The sequence below is a fragment of the Acinonyx jubatus genome, chromosome E1 (assembly GCF_027475565.1).
Source record: "Acinonyx jubatus isolate Ajub_Pintada_27869175 chromosome E1, VMU_Ajub_asm_v1.0, whole genome shotgun sequence".
Classification (NCBI taxonomy): Eukaryota; Metazoa; Chordata; class Mammalia; order Carnivora; family Felidae; genus Acinonyx; species Acinonyx jubatus.
In genome coordinates this window covers 11,563,613-11,579,793 of record NC_069397.1, presented here as the reverse complement: position 1 = coordinate 11,579,793, position 16,181 = coordinate 11,563,613, and the positions used below count along the sequence as shown (strand labels likewise).

General features: G+C 56.9%; 1 protein-coding gene across 16 annotated transcripts in view; it reads right to left on the bottom strand.

The window, feature by feature from the left end:
- The window catches only part of PEMT (phosphatidylethanolamine N-methyltransferase), an 83,652-nt gene that overhangs the window by 8,850 nt on the left and 58,621 nt on the right, over positions 1-16,181 (bottom strand). For all 16 annotated transcript variants that reach the window (XM_053211685.1, XM_053211687.1, XM_027047620.2 and 13 more), the window contains one exon: positions 10,727-10,842. In XM_053211685.1, the coding sequence (XP_053067660.1) occupies positions 10,727-10,842 (116 nt within the window). The remainder of the gene's footprint in view (positions 1-10,726; positions 10,843-16,181) is intronic.

The window sequence follows — 16,181 nt, the reverse complement described above, 5'->3', positions numbered from 1 at the left end:
CAAGTACTGGGGGCCCAGGGGGCCGAGGGAGCCCAGCCACCGCCCAGAGGGGACCGATACGGGGTTCCAGAGAATCCGGCCTCGGTTTCAGGCTCCGCGCCGGGCTGGCTCTGGTTCCTCCACCAGAATTCACTCACATCCTCCAAGAAGCCCGTGAGTCGCCTGGCTCTGAGCGCATGCCGCAAAGGCGGCGATGAAAATGGAAACTTCTCGCTGACGTGCTGGCCTGAAGCAGCTTCCCAGGGGGATGACCCTGCAGGAGAAGCCATCTGCTTGGAAGCAGATGGAGACTCCTAACAAAGGGAAGATCTAGGGCCAGTGATGGGCAGAAGGCCCTGAAGCGGCTGGGCAGCTGCCCAAGACTGGACCCGGGCCTCTGTCCACGTGTGGCTCCTTTTCCGTGCCTTCTCCAGTGGGAAGAGAGGAAGAGAAGGGTCCAGCGGAAAGCACCCTCCAAGCTCCTTCAGCACCCACTCCCCGCAAAGCTCTGCAGCCCATTCCCTCTGGGGTCAGCAGAGAAAGCGGGCAAGGCCCTTCCCGAGGGTTCTGTGCAGATGCCCTGTGCACTGCCCGGCCCACGGGCTCTCTGGGACCACAGGCGTCAGGTTTCCTGGAAGGGCAGGGCCTGGCCCCAGTCAGGTGATCCGTCGTGTTCTAGATCCTCCATTAAGCCGGGAAGGCACAGTCCATTCCCTATGGAAAATTAATGGAGGGATGAGTGGCTCTATGAGCCACGCTTCATAATAGAATGAAATAACAGGAGGCAATTTCCTTTGGAAATATTCTGCACGGGGGGTGGGAGTGGAGAGACTCATTCATTTGTCTCGGGTTCTATTTTTAAAACCTGGATTGAGCTTTCGGTCACCCGTGTGACTTGAGGATGTCTGTGCTCTGCTCCCCTGAAATCCCGGAACCCAGAGTGGAGGCGGAGAGAGGGTGTCGCAGCCCGTTGTGTCCCCACCACAACCCAGGCACCCGGCTCGGCCAAGAGACCGGCTGGTGGCCATGTCTGTCTGCAACTGACCAGCGCTGACAAACTTCAGCCCTTCAAGGACGCCCTCACGTGTTCTCCAGGCGAAACTGAACGGCGATTCACTTCACAGTCTACCTTTCAGGCTTAGGTTAGCACGTTCCTCAGGGTCCAGCCACGCTGAGCAAAACGATTCATGAACGTTGGCGTCTGGTGCGCGGACTTATTTTTTTCCTAAACCACATTAAAATAAACCTACAAGGGGCGCCTGGGTGGCTCAGTCGGTTAAGCAACCGACTTTGGCTCAGGTCATGATCTCACGGGGTTCATGGGCTCGAGCCCCGCATCGGGCTCTGTGCCGACAGCTCAGAGCCTGGAGCCTGCTTCGGATTCTGGGTCTCCCTCTCTCTCTGCCCCTCCCCTGCTCATGCTCTGTCTCTCTCTGTCTCAAAAATAAATAAACATTAAAAAAAAAAAATCTTTTAAAAAATAAAATAAAATAAACCTACAAGTGCTAAAGCAAAACAAAACAAAAATGTTCTCCTACGTAACCCCTTGAAAAGTCATCAGGTGTCTAGGATTTAGGGCTATGATGCTGTACTGATCCCGCACATTTGATGAACACAGCACCTTTTCAGAGTGTCTCCAAAACCCATCACAGCCAAGAGAGGGTCTGTCTTATCTTACAAATCAGGAAACAGAGCGGTTGGCGGGGTGGGGCAGGGGAGGAGCCCAGGCGATAACCAGCCTCTTAGTGGGCCTCAGGGGGCAGAGGGGTGGGCGGGCGGTGGTGCTGGGGGCAGGGCCCTATTTTTGCCTTATTTTTGCTTTTGCCAGCTGGAGGTCCTCGGCCCCCACTACCTGGGCCTTGACCCCAATATCTGGACCTAACCTGTTGAGATGCAGCGTCCTCGAAATCCAACAGCCAGGCCCCGTGTGCCTCAGAGTAGCCTAACCCAGACTCCCCGGCCCCCCTCCTGGTCAGCAGCCAATTCTCTAGCTCTCCCACCTGCGCTGAGGGGCTTCAGGCCTCTGCTTCCAAAGGTCCCGACACAGGCCCCACCCACAGCTCCCCTGGGCCCAGGCAAGATACACAGAACTCTAGGCATTCGAGATGAAAGGTGTCTGAGGGGACCCCCTCATTCCCACGTCAGTCACTTGCCCCCTCACGGGACTCTGAGTCTGCGTGGACCTCTGGCTCCTCCCCAGCTCTGGCCTCCGTCTCCACCTGCCTCCTGCCCCAGCCTCCTCCTCCCGGAGAAACCTCCACTCCATATCCCACGTCTAACCAAGGCCCTTCCCCAGCCTGCAGAGTTAAAGCTGACCCCACCTGCCCCACCTGTTCCCGCCGCCTAGAACTCCTTGCCACCACGGGGTGGGCAGGCCTCCAAGGGGCTCCCCAGTACCGGCCCGCAGAATTCCTCCCGCTGGGTGTGGACTGCCCTCTGAACACCAAGGCATCACTTCCTGATGGGGCTAAGTGAGGGCATTTCCAGATGTAATTACAGTTCATTGGAAAGGAGATTACCCTGGTCAAGTGGGGATGTACTGGGGAACCTTTCACAGAGGGCCTGGAGGGCAGAGAGAAGTCCAAGAGACTTTTTCCCGCTGGCCTGGAAGAAGTCAAAGCACTGTGCTGTGGGGAGGACCACATTCCCGGCAGCAGTGGGGACACTAGGAGCCGAGCACCGCGGCCCTACAGCAAAAGGGATCTGAGTCCTCCCGCAGCCCGGGAGCCCCAGGGAGGCCCCACCCCATTTTCCAGCCCTGCTCTCACTGGACCCTCTGACAGCCCTCCTCTGCAGTGAACTGTCCCCATCCGCCCCATTTGCTGGCGCCTTTGAGTGGCCACTTGCCCATCGGGCCTGCCCTGTCCACATCCTCTGAGAGGTTCCAGCAGGGCCCTGGATTCAAGAATGACTGGCACACAGATGACAACAGGGACAGAGAGCCACACGTGCTGACACCCACCAATCTGGCCAGTCCGTGCACGCCGTGCACCTGCCCCCGGGGCAACTAGCACACGGAGGGGGAGAAGGTGCCCTGGCCCCGGCCCCAGCCCCGTTTCTGCTGGAGGTGTGCCCCACGCTGTGAGTGGAAGTCACAGCTCCACTGCTCCACTGCTCGGCTGTCCCCATACTTTCATGTCCCTGTTTTCACCAGACCTCAGGCAATTCTGAAGGGTCCTGGAATACAGCTCCATTGAGTGACTGATCAATATACCTGAGGCCCCCTGATGCCCTGTGCACCTGCACATCTGCCGTGAGGCCGCGATCCCGGCGGAAGGTAGGCAATTGTAGTGCCAGCCCCGGGGAGCCCGGGCCCTCCCTGGCTGTCCACACATTGCCACCCTGGCTCCAGGTCACCAGGCTCCCACTGAGACTGGCTGTGCAGGGGATGCAGCCGGCAGGGAGGGGGCTTCAACAGAGGCCCCCCAGCCCGTCAGGCCTCCCTCTCCTTCACAAACAGGTCAGCGCTAATGGCCTCCAGATAAGGAGTCTACTCATCCTGTCCGAAGCCCCCAGACCACTTCTGGTTGCCCGGCTGGGGCAGACCAGCTGACGAGGATGCCTGGCCCTCCCCACTGTCCCCCATCAGCGGCCACGGGGCCCTGACCACCCAGCAGACCCGCTGCTCAGTGGTCTCTTGCCACCCCTGCCCAGGGCTTTGACAGCCACGCGATCTGAGCTCCATTCAGTTGCGTGCACGTGCTGTATGTGCTCTCTGCCCCCCCCCCCCCGCCTCACTGCTGCTCTCCCCCCACCCCCGCCCCCGCCCCGATCACGGAAGCTGTGGCTTCCACACAGATAAGAACAGACACATTGGAAATGTCCAGAACAGGCAAATCCATAGGGACGGAAAGCAAATTCAGATTTTCCAGTGCCCTGGGGTGAGGTGGGGGGGAGGGGGCGTGTGTTTCATGGGTACAGGGTTTTCGTTCGGGGTGAAAAAGTTCTGGAATTAGCCAAAAGTGGTTGTGCAACATTACGAGTGTACTAAACGTCACTGAGCTGTATACAGTCTAAAATGGCTAAGTGGCAGGTGTCGTGCTATGTGTATTTTACGACAAAAGAAAAAGAGAACACATCTCGAAGAATCAAATGAAGCCATGTGTGGAAAGGGGTGCTCGGGATAATGTGGGGGGGCTGTCGGCTACGGGCAGGAGCTGGTCTTGCCAGGATTCTCACCAGCCTTTCTGGAAGCCCCACCCACCCGATCACCAAGCTGGCAGAGGGAAGGACAGTGGGAGAAGGGCCGGAGGGGAAGGAAAGAGCCTGCTGGTGGGGAAGGTGAACAGAAAACAGTCCTGCCTATGAGCATCCTCTCTCTCCTCCCAGAAACTTTCTGGGGTGGCCAGTCCAACCAAGAGAAAAGTCATGGCCCGGAAGACAGACCCCGGGCCACACCAACACCGGGACCGAGAAGCCAGGGAGAAGGGAGAGCTGAGGAGCTATCATCTATAAGAAGCTGGACGCGGCGGGACTTCCTCCCAGCTCTCCCAGGCCCCGGATGCAAGAATAAGCCAGAGAGGTCTTCGCTGGTGTATACACATCTGAAGGTGGCCCTGTCTGCTTGGTCTCCTAGGAACCCGCAGTGCTGGGCTGGGGGCCTGCAGGAAGGAGGCACCCCTGTCAGGAGACCAGGGACCTAGGGCCTTCTAGCTCTTGCCGGAGAAGTTGCCTGATCCAGGCATCACAGATCCTCCGTTACCCACTTCCTACTGGCTCCCTAGAATGAAGCGTGAAGGTCTGACCGTCACTGCCCCAGCCCGGGATCCCCTGCTTGGCCACACACTCGGTGAGGAGCTGGTCAGTGAGGGACGGGTGACCCCTCCTGGGAGAGGATCAAGGACTCCTGCTCCGTTTCAGACAGGAGACCAAGACACCCTCAGTGACCTGCTCAAGGCCAGCCCATCGAGAGCAGAGCTGAGGCCCACCCAGGGCACCTGCCCCTCCCCCAGGCTGCTCTGACTCCCACCGTCTCCCAGGGTCCCGGACGTCATCCTCCAGGTGGACCTGGATGTCCAAAGGCGGCAATGGGACTTTCCTTTCATGGAGAGCAGGGGCTGGCAAACCACAGCCTGTGGCCAAATCTGGCCCCGCTGGCTGTGCTTGTAAATAAAGTTTTCTTGGAACACAGTCACATTCAACTCTTTACATGCTGACGGGCTGTCTCCAGTAGTTCCATCAGAGACCGCATGGCCCTCAGAGTCAAAAATACTTATAATCTGGCCCTTACGGAAAAACTTTGCTGACACCTGACACGGAAAATCACACAGTTATGGATCTGAGTTAGAAGGGATCTTAGTCACCCACTAGTCCAGGGGCTGACAAACTTTTTCACAAAAGGCCAGAAAATAAATATTTTCCAGCTTTGTAGGCCGAGAGGCAAAACCTGGGATACCATGTAGACACTTAGAGAACCATTTAAAATGAAGCTGTGTGGGGCGCCTGGGTGGCTCAGTCGGTTGGGTGACCGACTTCGGCTCAGGTCATGATCTCTCCGTCCGTGGGTTCGAGCCCCGCATCGGGCTCTGTGCTGACAGCTCAGAGCCTGGAGCCTGTTTCAGATTCTGTGTCTCCCTCTCTCTCTGAACCTCCCCCGTTCATGCTCTCTTTCTGTCTCAAAAATAAATAAAACATTAAAAAAATTTAAAAAAAAAAAATAAAATGAAGCTGTGTATACAAGTCAACGGCAACAACCTGACTTAAAAATGAGCAAAGGACTTGAACAGACATTTCTCAAAGGAAGATAGACAGATGGCCAATAAGCACATGAAAAAACGCTCAGGGGACACAGATCAAAACAGTCCACACCCTTAAGGATGGCCATTATCGGGGCGCCTGGGTGGCTCAGTGGGTTAAGCGGCCGACTTCAGCTCAGGTCACCATCTCACGGTTCGTGGGTTCGGGCCCCGCGTGGGGCTCTCTGCTGACAGCTCGGAGCCTGGAGCCCGCTTCGGATTCTGTGTCGTCTGCTCTCTCTGTCCCTCTCCCACTTGTGCTCCTTCTCTCTCAAAAATAAATAAACATTAAAAAAAAAAAAAAGGGACGGCCATTATCAAGAAATAATAATAGCAGGCACTGGCGAGGGTGGGGAGAAACTAGAAACCTCGAACAAGGCTGGTGGGAAGCTCAAACAGCGAGAAACGGTATGGCAGTTCCCCAGAAAAGCCAACCGCAGAACTACCGTATGCTCTTCGAGGTATGGAAGAATCAAGGGCGGGGCTGGCCCACGTCCACAGCAGCAGGAGTCCGGGAGCCGACAGGTGACAGTGGCCCAAGAGTCCGTGCCCAGATAGATGGGTACACAAAACATGATATCTGCTTAGAAGAGAATATCATTCAGCCTCAAGAAGGAAGGGTAGTCTTTAAAAAAAATTCAGAATCCTTTTATTTTTTTACTGGTTTTACTGAGATAGAATTGACATATCCCCTTGCGTGAGGTTAAGGCACACAGCACGATGACTTCATGTACGCATGTTATAAAATGATTAGCAAAATAAGGTGGGTTACACCTCCGTCCCCTCACACAGTGGTCGTGTGTGTGCGCGCGTGCAGTGAGGATTTCTAAGACCTACTCTGTTAGCAACTTTCAAGTATACGAGACGGTATTAAGCATATAGTCCTCATGCTGGGCATTAGATCTCCAGGACTTACTCGTCTTCTAACCCCAAGTTTGTCCCCTTTGACCAACATGTCCCCCTCCTTCCCCCACTCCCAGGGCCTGGCTCCCACACATCTACTCTCTGGTTCAATGAGTTGGATGCTTTGAGATCCCACATATGAGCGGAATCAGGCACCGTTAGTCCTTGTGTCTAGCTCATTTCACTTAGCATTGTGAAGCAGATTCTGACACGTGTTCCAACAGGGACGAACCTTGAGGATGTTGCGCTAAGTGAAATAAGCCAGACGCAAAAGAGGAAATACCGTCTGATTCCACCTGCACCTAGAGGAGCTCGTGAGACGTAAAAAGGCAGGTGGCTAGTGGGCTTGGGCCTTTGGGGCACCGTTTGCCAACCCCTGAACTAGTTCAACAACTAGTTGGGAGGCAGAACAGAGAGGGTATGGGATTCATTCATTCATCCATTCACTCATTCATTCATTCCGAAGGGTGAGAGTGTCTGCAGGCCCTCTGGGCAAAGGCTCCCCAGGGAAGAAAACAAAGGGAAAAATCAGTTAAGCTGGAGAGTGGCTAACAAGGCTGGACTGCGCCACGATCGGGGCTGCGGAACAATTCGGAAGGAGCCTGTTCGGGCCTCCCTGCCGGCTGAGTTTTCCGAGTAATTGAGGGAGGAACCCCTCAGGAGAGGAAGGCTGGTGGGCAGCACAGGAGGCCCGAACATGCCCAGCAGCCAACGGGGAGTGCGGGTCTCGTAACCGGAGCAGACACGAATTGGCTGTTGCTGCCTGCACAGCTTCTCTGCTGGGAGGGCACCTTCCTCCACACCGCTTCCCCTCCCTCCCCCCGCCCCCCCCCCCGCCCCTTCCCCTCTCTTCCCCCCACCCCTTCCCCTCCCCCTCCCTTCCCCACATCCCTTCCCCTCTCCCTCCCTCTCCCTGCTTCAGCACCCCTCCAAGTGGGAACCCAAAGGGACGTCCGTCTCAGCTGCACAGTGAGAGAGGTTAGCGCAGGAGGGCAAAGTAGCCCCTTGCAAATTGAAAACCCGACCCGGTACGTGAATTCACTGCCCGGGCTCTGAACCCCTCCTGGCTCCCTCTTTCCTACCACATCACAGGTGTGGCCTGACCCCACAATCTTCCCCAACCTAACCCCACGGGCCACCCCACCTCAGCCCATGCCCAGCCAGGCCAGGGACACCGAAGGATCACCGGGGGTGCATGTGCAGGTGACGGAGGCAGGCCCCCCATTTCATAGGAGCCCTGTGGTCACATGCCGGTCAGGGCCAAGAGTGGGCTGTCTGGGCCAGACCCTCTCTCCCCGCCCCCAGCACCCCAGGCAGCCACGTCCCCATGGGTGAGCGCGGTGGGAGGGAAAGCCAGACCTCGCTGTAACCCTGGCACCGTGACCGCAGCAGAGTGAGTGAGGCCCAGGGGAGAGAAGGACAGGGCCAAGGAGCGAGCAACTCGTTTACGTGTCTGGTGCACTCCTCAGTGTTCAGGCTGCACGGGAGCCTCTGAGCCGTCCTGTGGCCTCTCTCTCCGGGGTCAGGGTTCAGCCGGCCTCCCAGGGCAGGCTCGGTCCACTCTGCATTGAGCCTGAGTGCTCACTGAGCCCCTCTGAGCCCTCTGAGCCCTCTGAGCCCCGGAGACCAACAAGTGGCTGGAGCGGGTCGTCGCACTGGGGCTTCCACACATAGGGTGCAGCTGGGAGGTGCTATGGATGCCAGGAGCTAAGGCAGGAGGAGAGGCCAGACCCGACAGAAATGAGGCAGCAGGAAGAGTCAGGGAAGGGGCCCTGCCAGGGGAAAGGGGGAGGTGACCCAGACACGGCCGGGGCCAGGTGAGGAACCCGGGTGTCATTCTTTACCGCACAGGGGAGCGGGATGGGGGTGCTAGGCAGGGCTGACACAAGTTGACGCCTGTTCCCACAGGATCCCCGAGGGCCTCCATGCCGCGTAATCCAGACACAAGAAGGGAGAAGGGTAGATCTGAGAGGTGGACCCAGGGTATAGATCCCAAGTCCAGATCCCAGGGTAGATCCAGGATAGATCCCCAGGGGGGATCCTAGGTGTGCTGCTGGACCGAGCAGGGAAATAACAACAAACAATTAAGGATGCCTCCCAAGTTACCGGCTTGAGCAAGGGGTGAGACAGAGGCTCCGTTACCAAGGTGGGCGGGAAAATGGGAAGTCGGCACTGAGACACAGACAGGCTCCCTGAGAGGGGCCAGCACACCCGAGTCAGCTGGGTTTGCCTCCTGGCTCAACCGCTCCCCAGCCTTGGCCCCCAGCTGACGCGTGGGCTCCCATACCCACCCCCAAAGGGTTGTGGTGAAGCGTGAGGAGCCATGGCAGGAGCCCAGCACGGCTGCCCGAGCCTGGTGCTCGGGGATGGTAGCAATTCAGGGCACTGACGGATGCTTCTGGAGACACCTGGTCTGCTGCCTCTGGGCTGAGGGCCGTGGGGCCCAAGCCCTCCCCGGGCCACGTGCAGGCCCTGGTGGGGACCCAGCATGCACTGAGACCAGGGAGCCAGGACAAGGGCAAGTTCTCTCCAGCCCTCTACCCTTCCTCGGCCTCACCACAGTGACCGGCCCTCCTCCCGGCCCTGGGAGTGTGTGCCTGGAATCCAGAGAGCAGCCCTGGGGCAGGGCTCACAGAGAAGCAAGCCCCCCATCTGCCAGAGGGGGCCTGGTCTCTCAGCTTGGGCTCAAACGTGCTACTGACTCCTGCCCAGCTGACGGCAGCCCAGGGCCCCCTTCCACTTTAAGGGGCGACACCCCACTCAGCAAGGGTAGGCAAATAGGTCCAACCCCCCTCCCTTGACCCCTCCCTCCTACACCCATGAGCCCAGCCCAAGGTCGCACTGGCAGTGTGACCTCCTAAGTGCATGGGGTCTTTTCTCCCTAAGCTGCTGTCCTCCGTGAAGCAGCCTGGTCTCCCGCCCACATCAGGCTCCGTGAGCTGGAAAACCTCGAACAAACCATTGCTTCCTGCCAAGCCTCACTTTCTTCGTCTGTACAATGGAACCCTTCTCTGCTCGGAGACTACAAATGTGAAAACGCTCCCTGGGGTCAGAGGGCCTGGAAGCTGCTCAGCACACGGGCCATGCAGGCCTGGAGGCACCCTAGGCAGGGCCTCGAGCCAAGCCCCTTGCCCCTCTGTTCGGGGAATAAGGCCTCTCTGGAGAAGTGTCTCCAGTGTCATTTAATCCAGGGCAGGGGCCACGCCCTCTCTGAAGACCAGGACCCTTGGGATAGCCATCCTGGCCTGGCCTGGAGTGGAGGAAGTAAGGAGACGACAGGCAGCCGGGAAGGCAAAGAAGCAAAGGCCACGAGTCAAATGGGGCATCACGCCCACGCCTCCCCTCCGCTCCCCAGGGCCCACGGGGGAAGGCAGGGCGTGGGGAACGTGGCGAGCGGCCGCCACTCGGCTCCCCAGTGATCGCTCCCACGTGGGGGCCGGGGCCACCAGGGCTTCTGATCTGTCATGACAAGTCGGACCTTGCAATTCTCATGTGCCATCGCTCATTTTTTCCAGCACCGCACGGGCCATGTTCAGTCCACGAGCCAGTGTGGCGCCCACAGCGGTTCTCACAGAGCAGTGGAGGTAGGACCCCGGGCTCAGGGGTGGCCTGCAGGGCACCGCGCCTCCTGTCTGAGCATCAGCACCAGCTCCCGCCACCAGGCCCGAGGGCAGCGCTTTATCATCTGGAATGAGTTCCCCTGGCAGGAAGGTAACACGTCAGGTCCAGACATGAGCTGAGCAGCTTGCTGTAAAAAGCCTGCGTGAGGCCCAGTCCCCAAGTGTCACCTGCCTTCTGCCCTGACACTTCCTGGAGGGGACTCCTGCAGCAGCTTGGTCTACACATTGAGACTGGGGACCACCTGGCCTTGTCCGCGGTGCTCCTCCGTGCCTGCACCCCAGGCATGTGGCGCTGTCGCCTTCCTGGGGCCACGAGGACTCCTCTGCGGATGGGAGTCTGATGGCCCAGACAGGGCGGGGGTGACTGCGTTCGGACGCAATGCTCCCCGTATCTGGATGGACCCACGTAACACTGCCTGCAGGGGCTGCCCCCTCAGGTGCCCTGGATGCCTCCAATGGAAATGGTCTGTCGGCCCGGGAAGTGCTTACCAGTGCGAGCGCAGGACGTTCAGGAGCAAAATGGCAGCACCCAGGGAGTAGCAGGCCAGGTAGGGGGATCGGAAGACCTTGCTCAGCTTGCGGGTTCTCTGTTCCCATCTCGCCACCTAAACGGTGCAGAGGAGAGAATAAGGCAACATAAGATGTTCACTGGGGAGAATCCCGGGGCCGAGGGGGAAGCGGGGAGCAGGTCTCTGTGTGCTCTAAAGCTCTGGAGCCCCCATTCCAAGGAGAAAGAATTGCATACAGCGGCTGCGTGTGGATCTCAGCCCGTCTGGACGGACCACAAGGGCCTTCTGGAAGCACACAACAAACACATCGAGCAGCAAAAAGAGACCTGGATCAGAAGACACACGCCAGCCAGAGCAGGGCTCTGACCAGCCTCTGGGCCTTGCTCCAAACCCAGCATCCCGCCACACACATTCTCGACGGTCTTGGCACATGACCCGGAAACAGAGAAGGAGCAGCCGGACAGAGACACACACAGGAGCTGGCGAACGAAGGGAGGCCAAGGGGGAATCACAGACCCAGCGCCTACGCCCCGCCTGCAGGGCGCTCTCACCCCTGGGGCAACCCGCACCCTCACCTCTGCTTCCCCAGCACCCCTTGAGGCACAGACTTGCTAGTCTTTAATTTTAGCCACAGAATCCTTATTGTAGTTTTTCAAACAGATCCTATCTAGACTCTCAACTTTCAACAGCTAACAGCGGAGTGCAATGAACAGACGGCTCTGCTTGTCTCCAGGACCCTAGCCTCCTTCCGCACACATGCTGCCATTGGATTTCATTGCACCTGCTGCCTGGTTGGGGGGGGGGGGGGTGCAGGGGCGGTGCAAAAAGGCAAATACACAGCAGGGGATGCTGCAGGGGAAGTGGCTGGGAGTCAAGGTGGTTGGTCTCTGGTTATGTGAGCCGGTCACCCACCTGGGCACTGAATGTGTGTGTGTGTGTGTGTGTGTGTGTGTGTGTGTGTGTGTGTGTGACATATGGAGGGTCTTGAAGGTCCAGGGGGCCCTCTGTGGTCCTGGGATCCTACAGGAGGACCAGATCCTGGGCTGGTGGGGCCATTATCTCCATCACGGCCTCAGCAATGACTCTGTCTGCTGCCCAGTTCCACTTCCCAAACGGATCTGTCTTTCCCGGCAACTAATCAGTGAGACACTGACTAGCAGATCAAGGCCACTGACTCTCTGACTCTCTCCCTAGAGGAGGCAGCTCCTGTCCTCAGATTTCCTGGGTGGTAGAGGGCTAGAGGGAGAGGGTGTAGGCTGGAGTTTACGGGAAGGAGGTAAGTGAGGTGGTTCCTGGGCCTTCCCCTCGATTGCAGATCCGCTGTTGCCATCACTATTCATTTCTCCCAGAAGATAAACAAACCCTTTGTCCGGCTCCAGGCAGGCGGCCTCTGCTGACCCCACGGGAAGCTGGGGCCTCATTCGGAAAGGAAGGGTTGAGCATTCAAGGGGCAGCGAGTGCACCACCCAGTGGCCTGCAGGTGGCCACAGGGGGCGCGGGGTCAGACTTCATACTTCTCATGGCCATTTCGAGATTTTTAAAAACATTTTCTGAGATAAAACTCAAAGCGTTTTTCAGTTGTACAACCATCGCCGGGGTCAAATTCCACAACACGTCCATCACCCCGCACCGAAACCCCGCACCCATTAGCCGTCACTCTGCACCCCCTTCCCCAGCCCCTGGCAACCACGAATCTACTTTCTGTATCTGTGGATTTACCTCTTCTGGAAGTTTCACATAAACAGAACCTTGCGACCTTTTGTGTCTGGCTCACTTCACTTAGCATAATGTTTTCGAGGCTCATCCACGTTGTGGCATGTGACTTTGTGACCGAATGATATCCCCTTGTGTGGACAGACCACATTTGGTTCATCCACTCAGCAGGGGATGGACATTTGGGTTGTTTCTGCCCTTCGGCCACTATGGATAACACCGCTGTGAATATCCAGGTAGCAGTTTGTGTGGACGTGCGTTTTCACTTCTCTCGGGTGCGTATCTGGGAGTGGAATCCCTGGGTCATGGAGTAAATCTCTTTTTGACTCGCTGAGGAGCTTCCAGAATGTTTTCCTCAGCAGCTGCACCATGTTGCACTTCCACCGGCAGTGTGTAAGTGTTCCGATTTCTCCACGTTCTCACCAACACTTGCTATTTTCCATTTAAAAAAACCGTAGCCATGCTAGTGGGTGTGAAAGTCACACCATTTGAAATCCCCCCGAATAATGATAACATTGAACACCCATGGGCCGTTTGTGTGTCTTCTTTAGAGAAGAGTCTGTGCACGTCCTTTGCCATTCTTTCTATTGGGTTGATCATCTTTTTGTGGATGAGCTGTACGAGCTCTTTATATATTCTGGATACCAGCCCTTTATCAGATACATGATTCACAAATATTTTCTTCCACTCTGTAGTCTTCGCTTGCTTTATAATGTCCTTTTGTTTTAGTTAAAAAAATTTTTTTAACATTTATTATTGAGAGACAGAGAGAGACAGAGCATGAGCATGGGAGGGGCGGAGAGGGGAGGAGACACAGAATCCGAAGCAGGTTCCAGGCTCTGAGCCGTCAGCACACAGCCCGACGCGGGGCTCAAACTCACAAACCGCGAGATCATCGCCTGAGCCGACGTCGGACGCTTAACTGTGTGAGCCACACAGGCGCCCCCATAATGTTCTTTTATGCACAAAAGACTTTTATGTTGACAAAGCACCTCGCCTTGTAGGATTCAACCCAACTCAACCAACTGATGTGTGCTCAGCACTGCACCAAGTACAGCCGTGGCTCAAAGACTCAGTAAACCGCCAGGCCGACCCTCAGGAAGCTCAGAGTCTCCCAAGAAAGCACATAGAGTAGAGTTTCCATCTGTGTGCCTGATCCCATAGAACGAAATCCAGCCAGGCAGATTTGCACTAAATCCAGAGGCTGTCTGGGGTGGTCAGACTTCAAGACAGGTTGTGTGGCCTGCACAGGGTTCCTGCTGAAGGTCCCCCTGGAAGACACGGTCACCCTCCAAAGCAGCCGACCAAGGGGCACAGACCAAGGGGTAAAGAGAAGCCCTTTCGGCGTGACTGCCCGGCAGAAAAGTGGACGGAGGTGTCCTTGGCCAGAGGAAGCAGCCTGGCATCAAACAGGAACTCCAGACTCAAGCCACAAGGGTGGGCAGGACACCCGGGCAGAGGGAGCTCTGGTGGGAGGAGAAGGGCTGGTGACCATCCCAGAACCCTGGGGATGCCAAGAGGCTAATGATAAAAATCACAATAACCATGAATTCAAGCATCTCACAATTTTGAGTGCTTTTGCTTGAGCCCGCTTAATCCCCAAAACGAGCCTGCGGTGGGTGATATACGGCATTTACCTGTGAGGAAGCCACGGCCTCCCACTGGTGGGGTCACAGAGCCAGAAAGAGGAGCAGCAGAATGACCCCTTGGGCTCCTTCTATCCAGGGAAGGCCCCTCTCTCCACCCTGCCAGTTAGCCAGCTGTGGTTCAAATCCGCGATCTTTGGCACATCTGTTCCTTGTATGTGATTTTTAAGTTTACCGCTTTAAAGGCCATTGATTTTTTTCCTCCCGGTCGATGGGATTATGCTTTCAAAAGGACATGGAAATCTGTTAGAAATTACATAAGGGGTCGCGTACTTCTAGCTGAGGGGCTTGTGACCCTCCCAGCAAGCCCAGTCTGGAAAGCGCTAGACGGGGAATCGGGAACACTGCATGCTAGACTCAGAACTGCCCAGCGTGTTCTCCACGCTCGGGGAGGCGTTTCTCTCTCTGGAGCTGTTTGCCCAGCTGCAAAAGGAGGATGGAAGTGGCAGCAGGTGGCATTCTGTGCTCCTGGGGATGGCTCTGCCTCCCAGAAACCCGCCACGCACCGTACAGATTGCACAGACACAGCGTGGGCCACTGGCACATCCTACCGTGCAAAGGGACACTTGTCATCGACCATATGCTGAGCAAAAGGAGCCAGATGCAAAAGAGTGCCTTCTGCCTAATTCCATTTACACGAGGTTCTAGACCAGGCGGAACCCGCTCCAGTGACAGAAGTCAGAGCGGTGGTTGCTGGGGCTGGGGGCTGGGGCTTGGGATGAGGGCTGGGGGCTGGGGGCTGGGCGCTGCGGCCACGTGGGGGCGCTGGACTGGAGGAGAGGGGCGTGTGGGGAAGGAAATGTTCTATACCTTGATCAGAGTGGTGGTTACACAGGCACACCCCTTGGTCAAGACTCAAACTGTATACCTGAAATGAGTGCATTTTAGAGTATGTATACTATACCTCCATAAAGCTGCTTTTAAAAAATCCAATCCTTGTTGAATCTGAGCTCTAGGGTCAGACGAGAATGGCTGTCAGTGTCACATACCCTGGCAGATTCTTCTATGTGTGACACCACGGGGTCCTGAGTTCAGCCTCTAAAGGAGGGGCCTTTTGGGCTGCCCGGGTGGCTCAGTGGGTTAAGTGTCCACTTTCGGCTCAGGTCATGATCTCACGGTCCGTGAGTTCGAGCCCCGCGTCGGGCTCTGTGCTGACCGCTCGGAGCCTGGAGGCTGCTTTGATTCTGTGTCTCCCTCTCTCTCTGCCTCTTCCCTATGCACGCGTTCTCTCCTCTCTCTCTCTCTCTCTCTCTCAAAAATAAATAAACATTTTAAAAAACAATAATAAAGGAGGGGACGCTCCCCTGTTTCTGTGGGGCTCACTGGATGTGTCCAGGATGCACACCGGACCCTGGCCCAGAGCCCACATTCCTCACTTCTATAACCATAGCACACTCCTGGGTGACCAGGAAGAGGGTCCATTCTTCAGCCCTGCAAACCGAGGGCTGGGAAGGGCCTAGACGAGTACTCAGGCTTCTGGACTCCCAGGCTGGACCCTCTGCCAGGCCTTGGCTCTTCTGGGGATGATGGAACATCTTTCCTCCGAAGGCCCTTTGGGGACCACATGGCCACCTCTGATCTCCCAGGTGGCCCTCCACACCCGCCCTTCACCTGGGGAACAGTGGGGTAATAAATGTGCTTTCTGAGCAATCTAATAACCAAAGGTGGCAGACCCCGGGACCAGGCAATGTGGGAAAGAGGAAACGAGGAGTCCTATGAATAACTACTATCTGCCTTTCGGTCAGCCTGTGTTAGATTGGGCTGTTATTTCAAGGCAATCAATAAATCAGCAGCCAGCGGCCTTGCTGAAGCCAAGGTTAATTTGCCTCCCTGCCTGGCAGCCCCACCTTCCCTTCCTCGGGCGCCCAGCTGCACACTTCATCCAATTAAGGGGCCGGAAGCAGTCAGCGCAGCTCGACTGCAGGGGGCTGGACGCCAGGGGCCGAGCTGTAGAATGACGCAGGTCACTGTCCCGCGGGCTGGACGGGTGGGCGTAGGTACAGGAGGCAGAATGACCAAACGCTCTGCTGTCACCGTTCCCGGCGTTGCTGGTCTTCTAGATTTCCAGAATCCCCC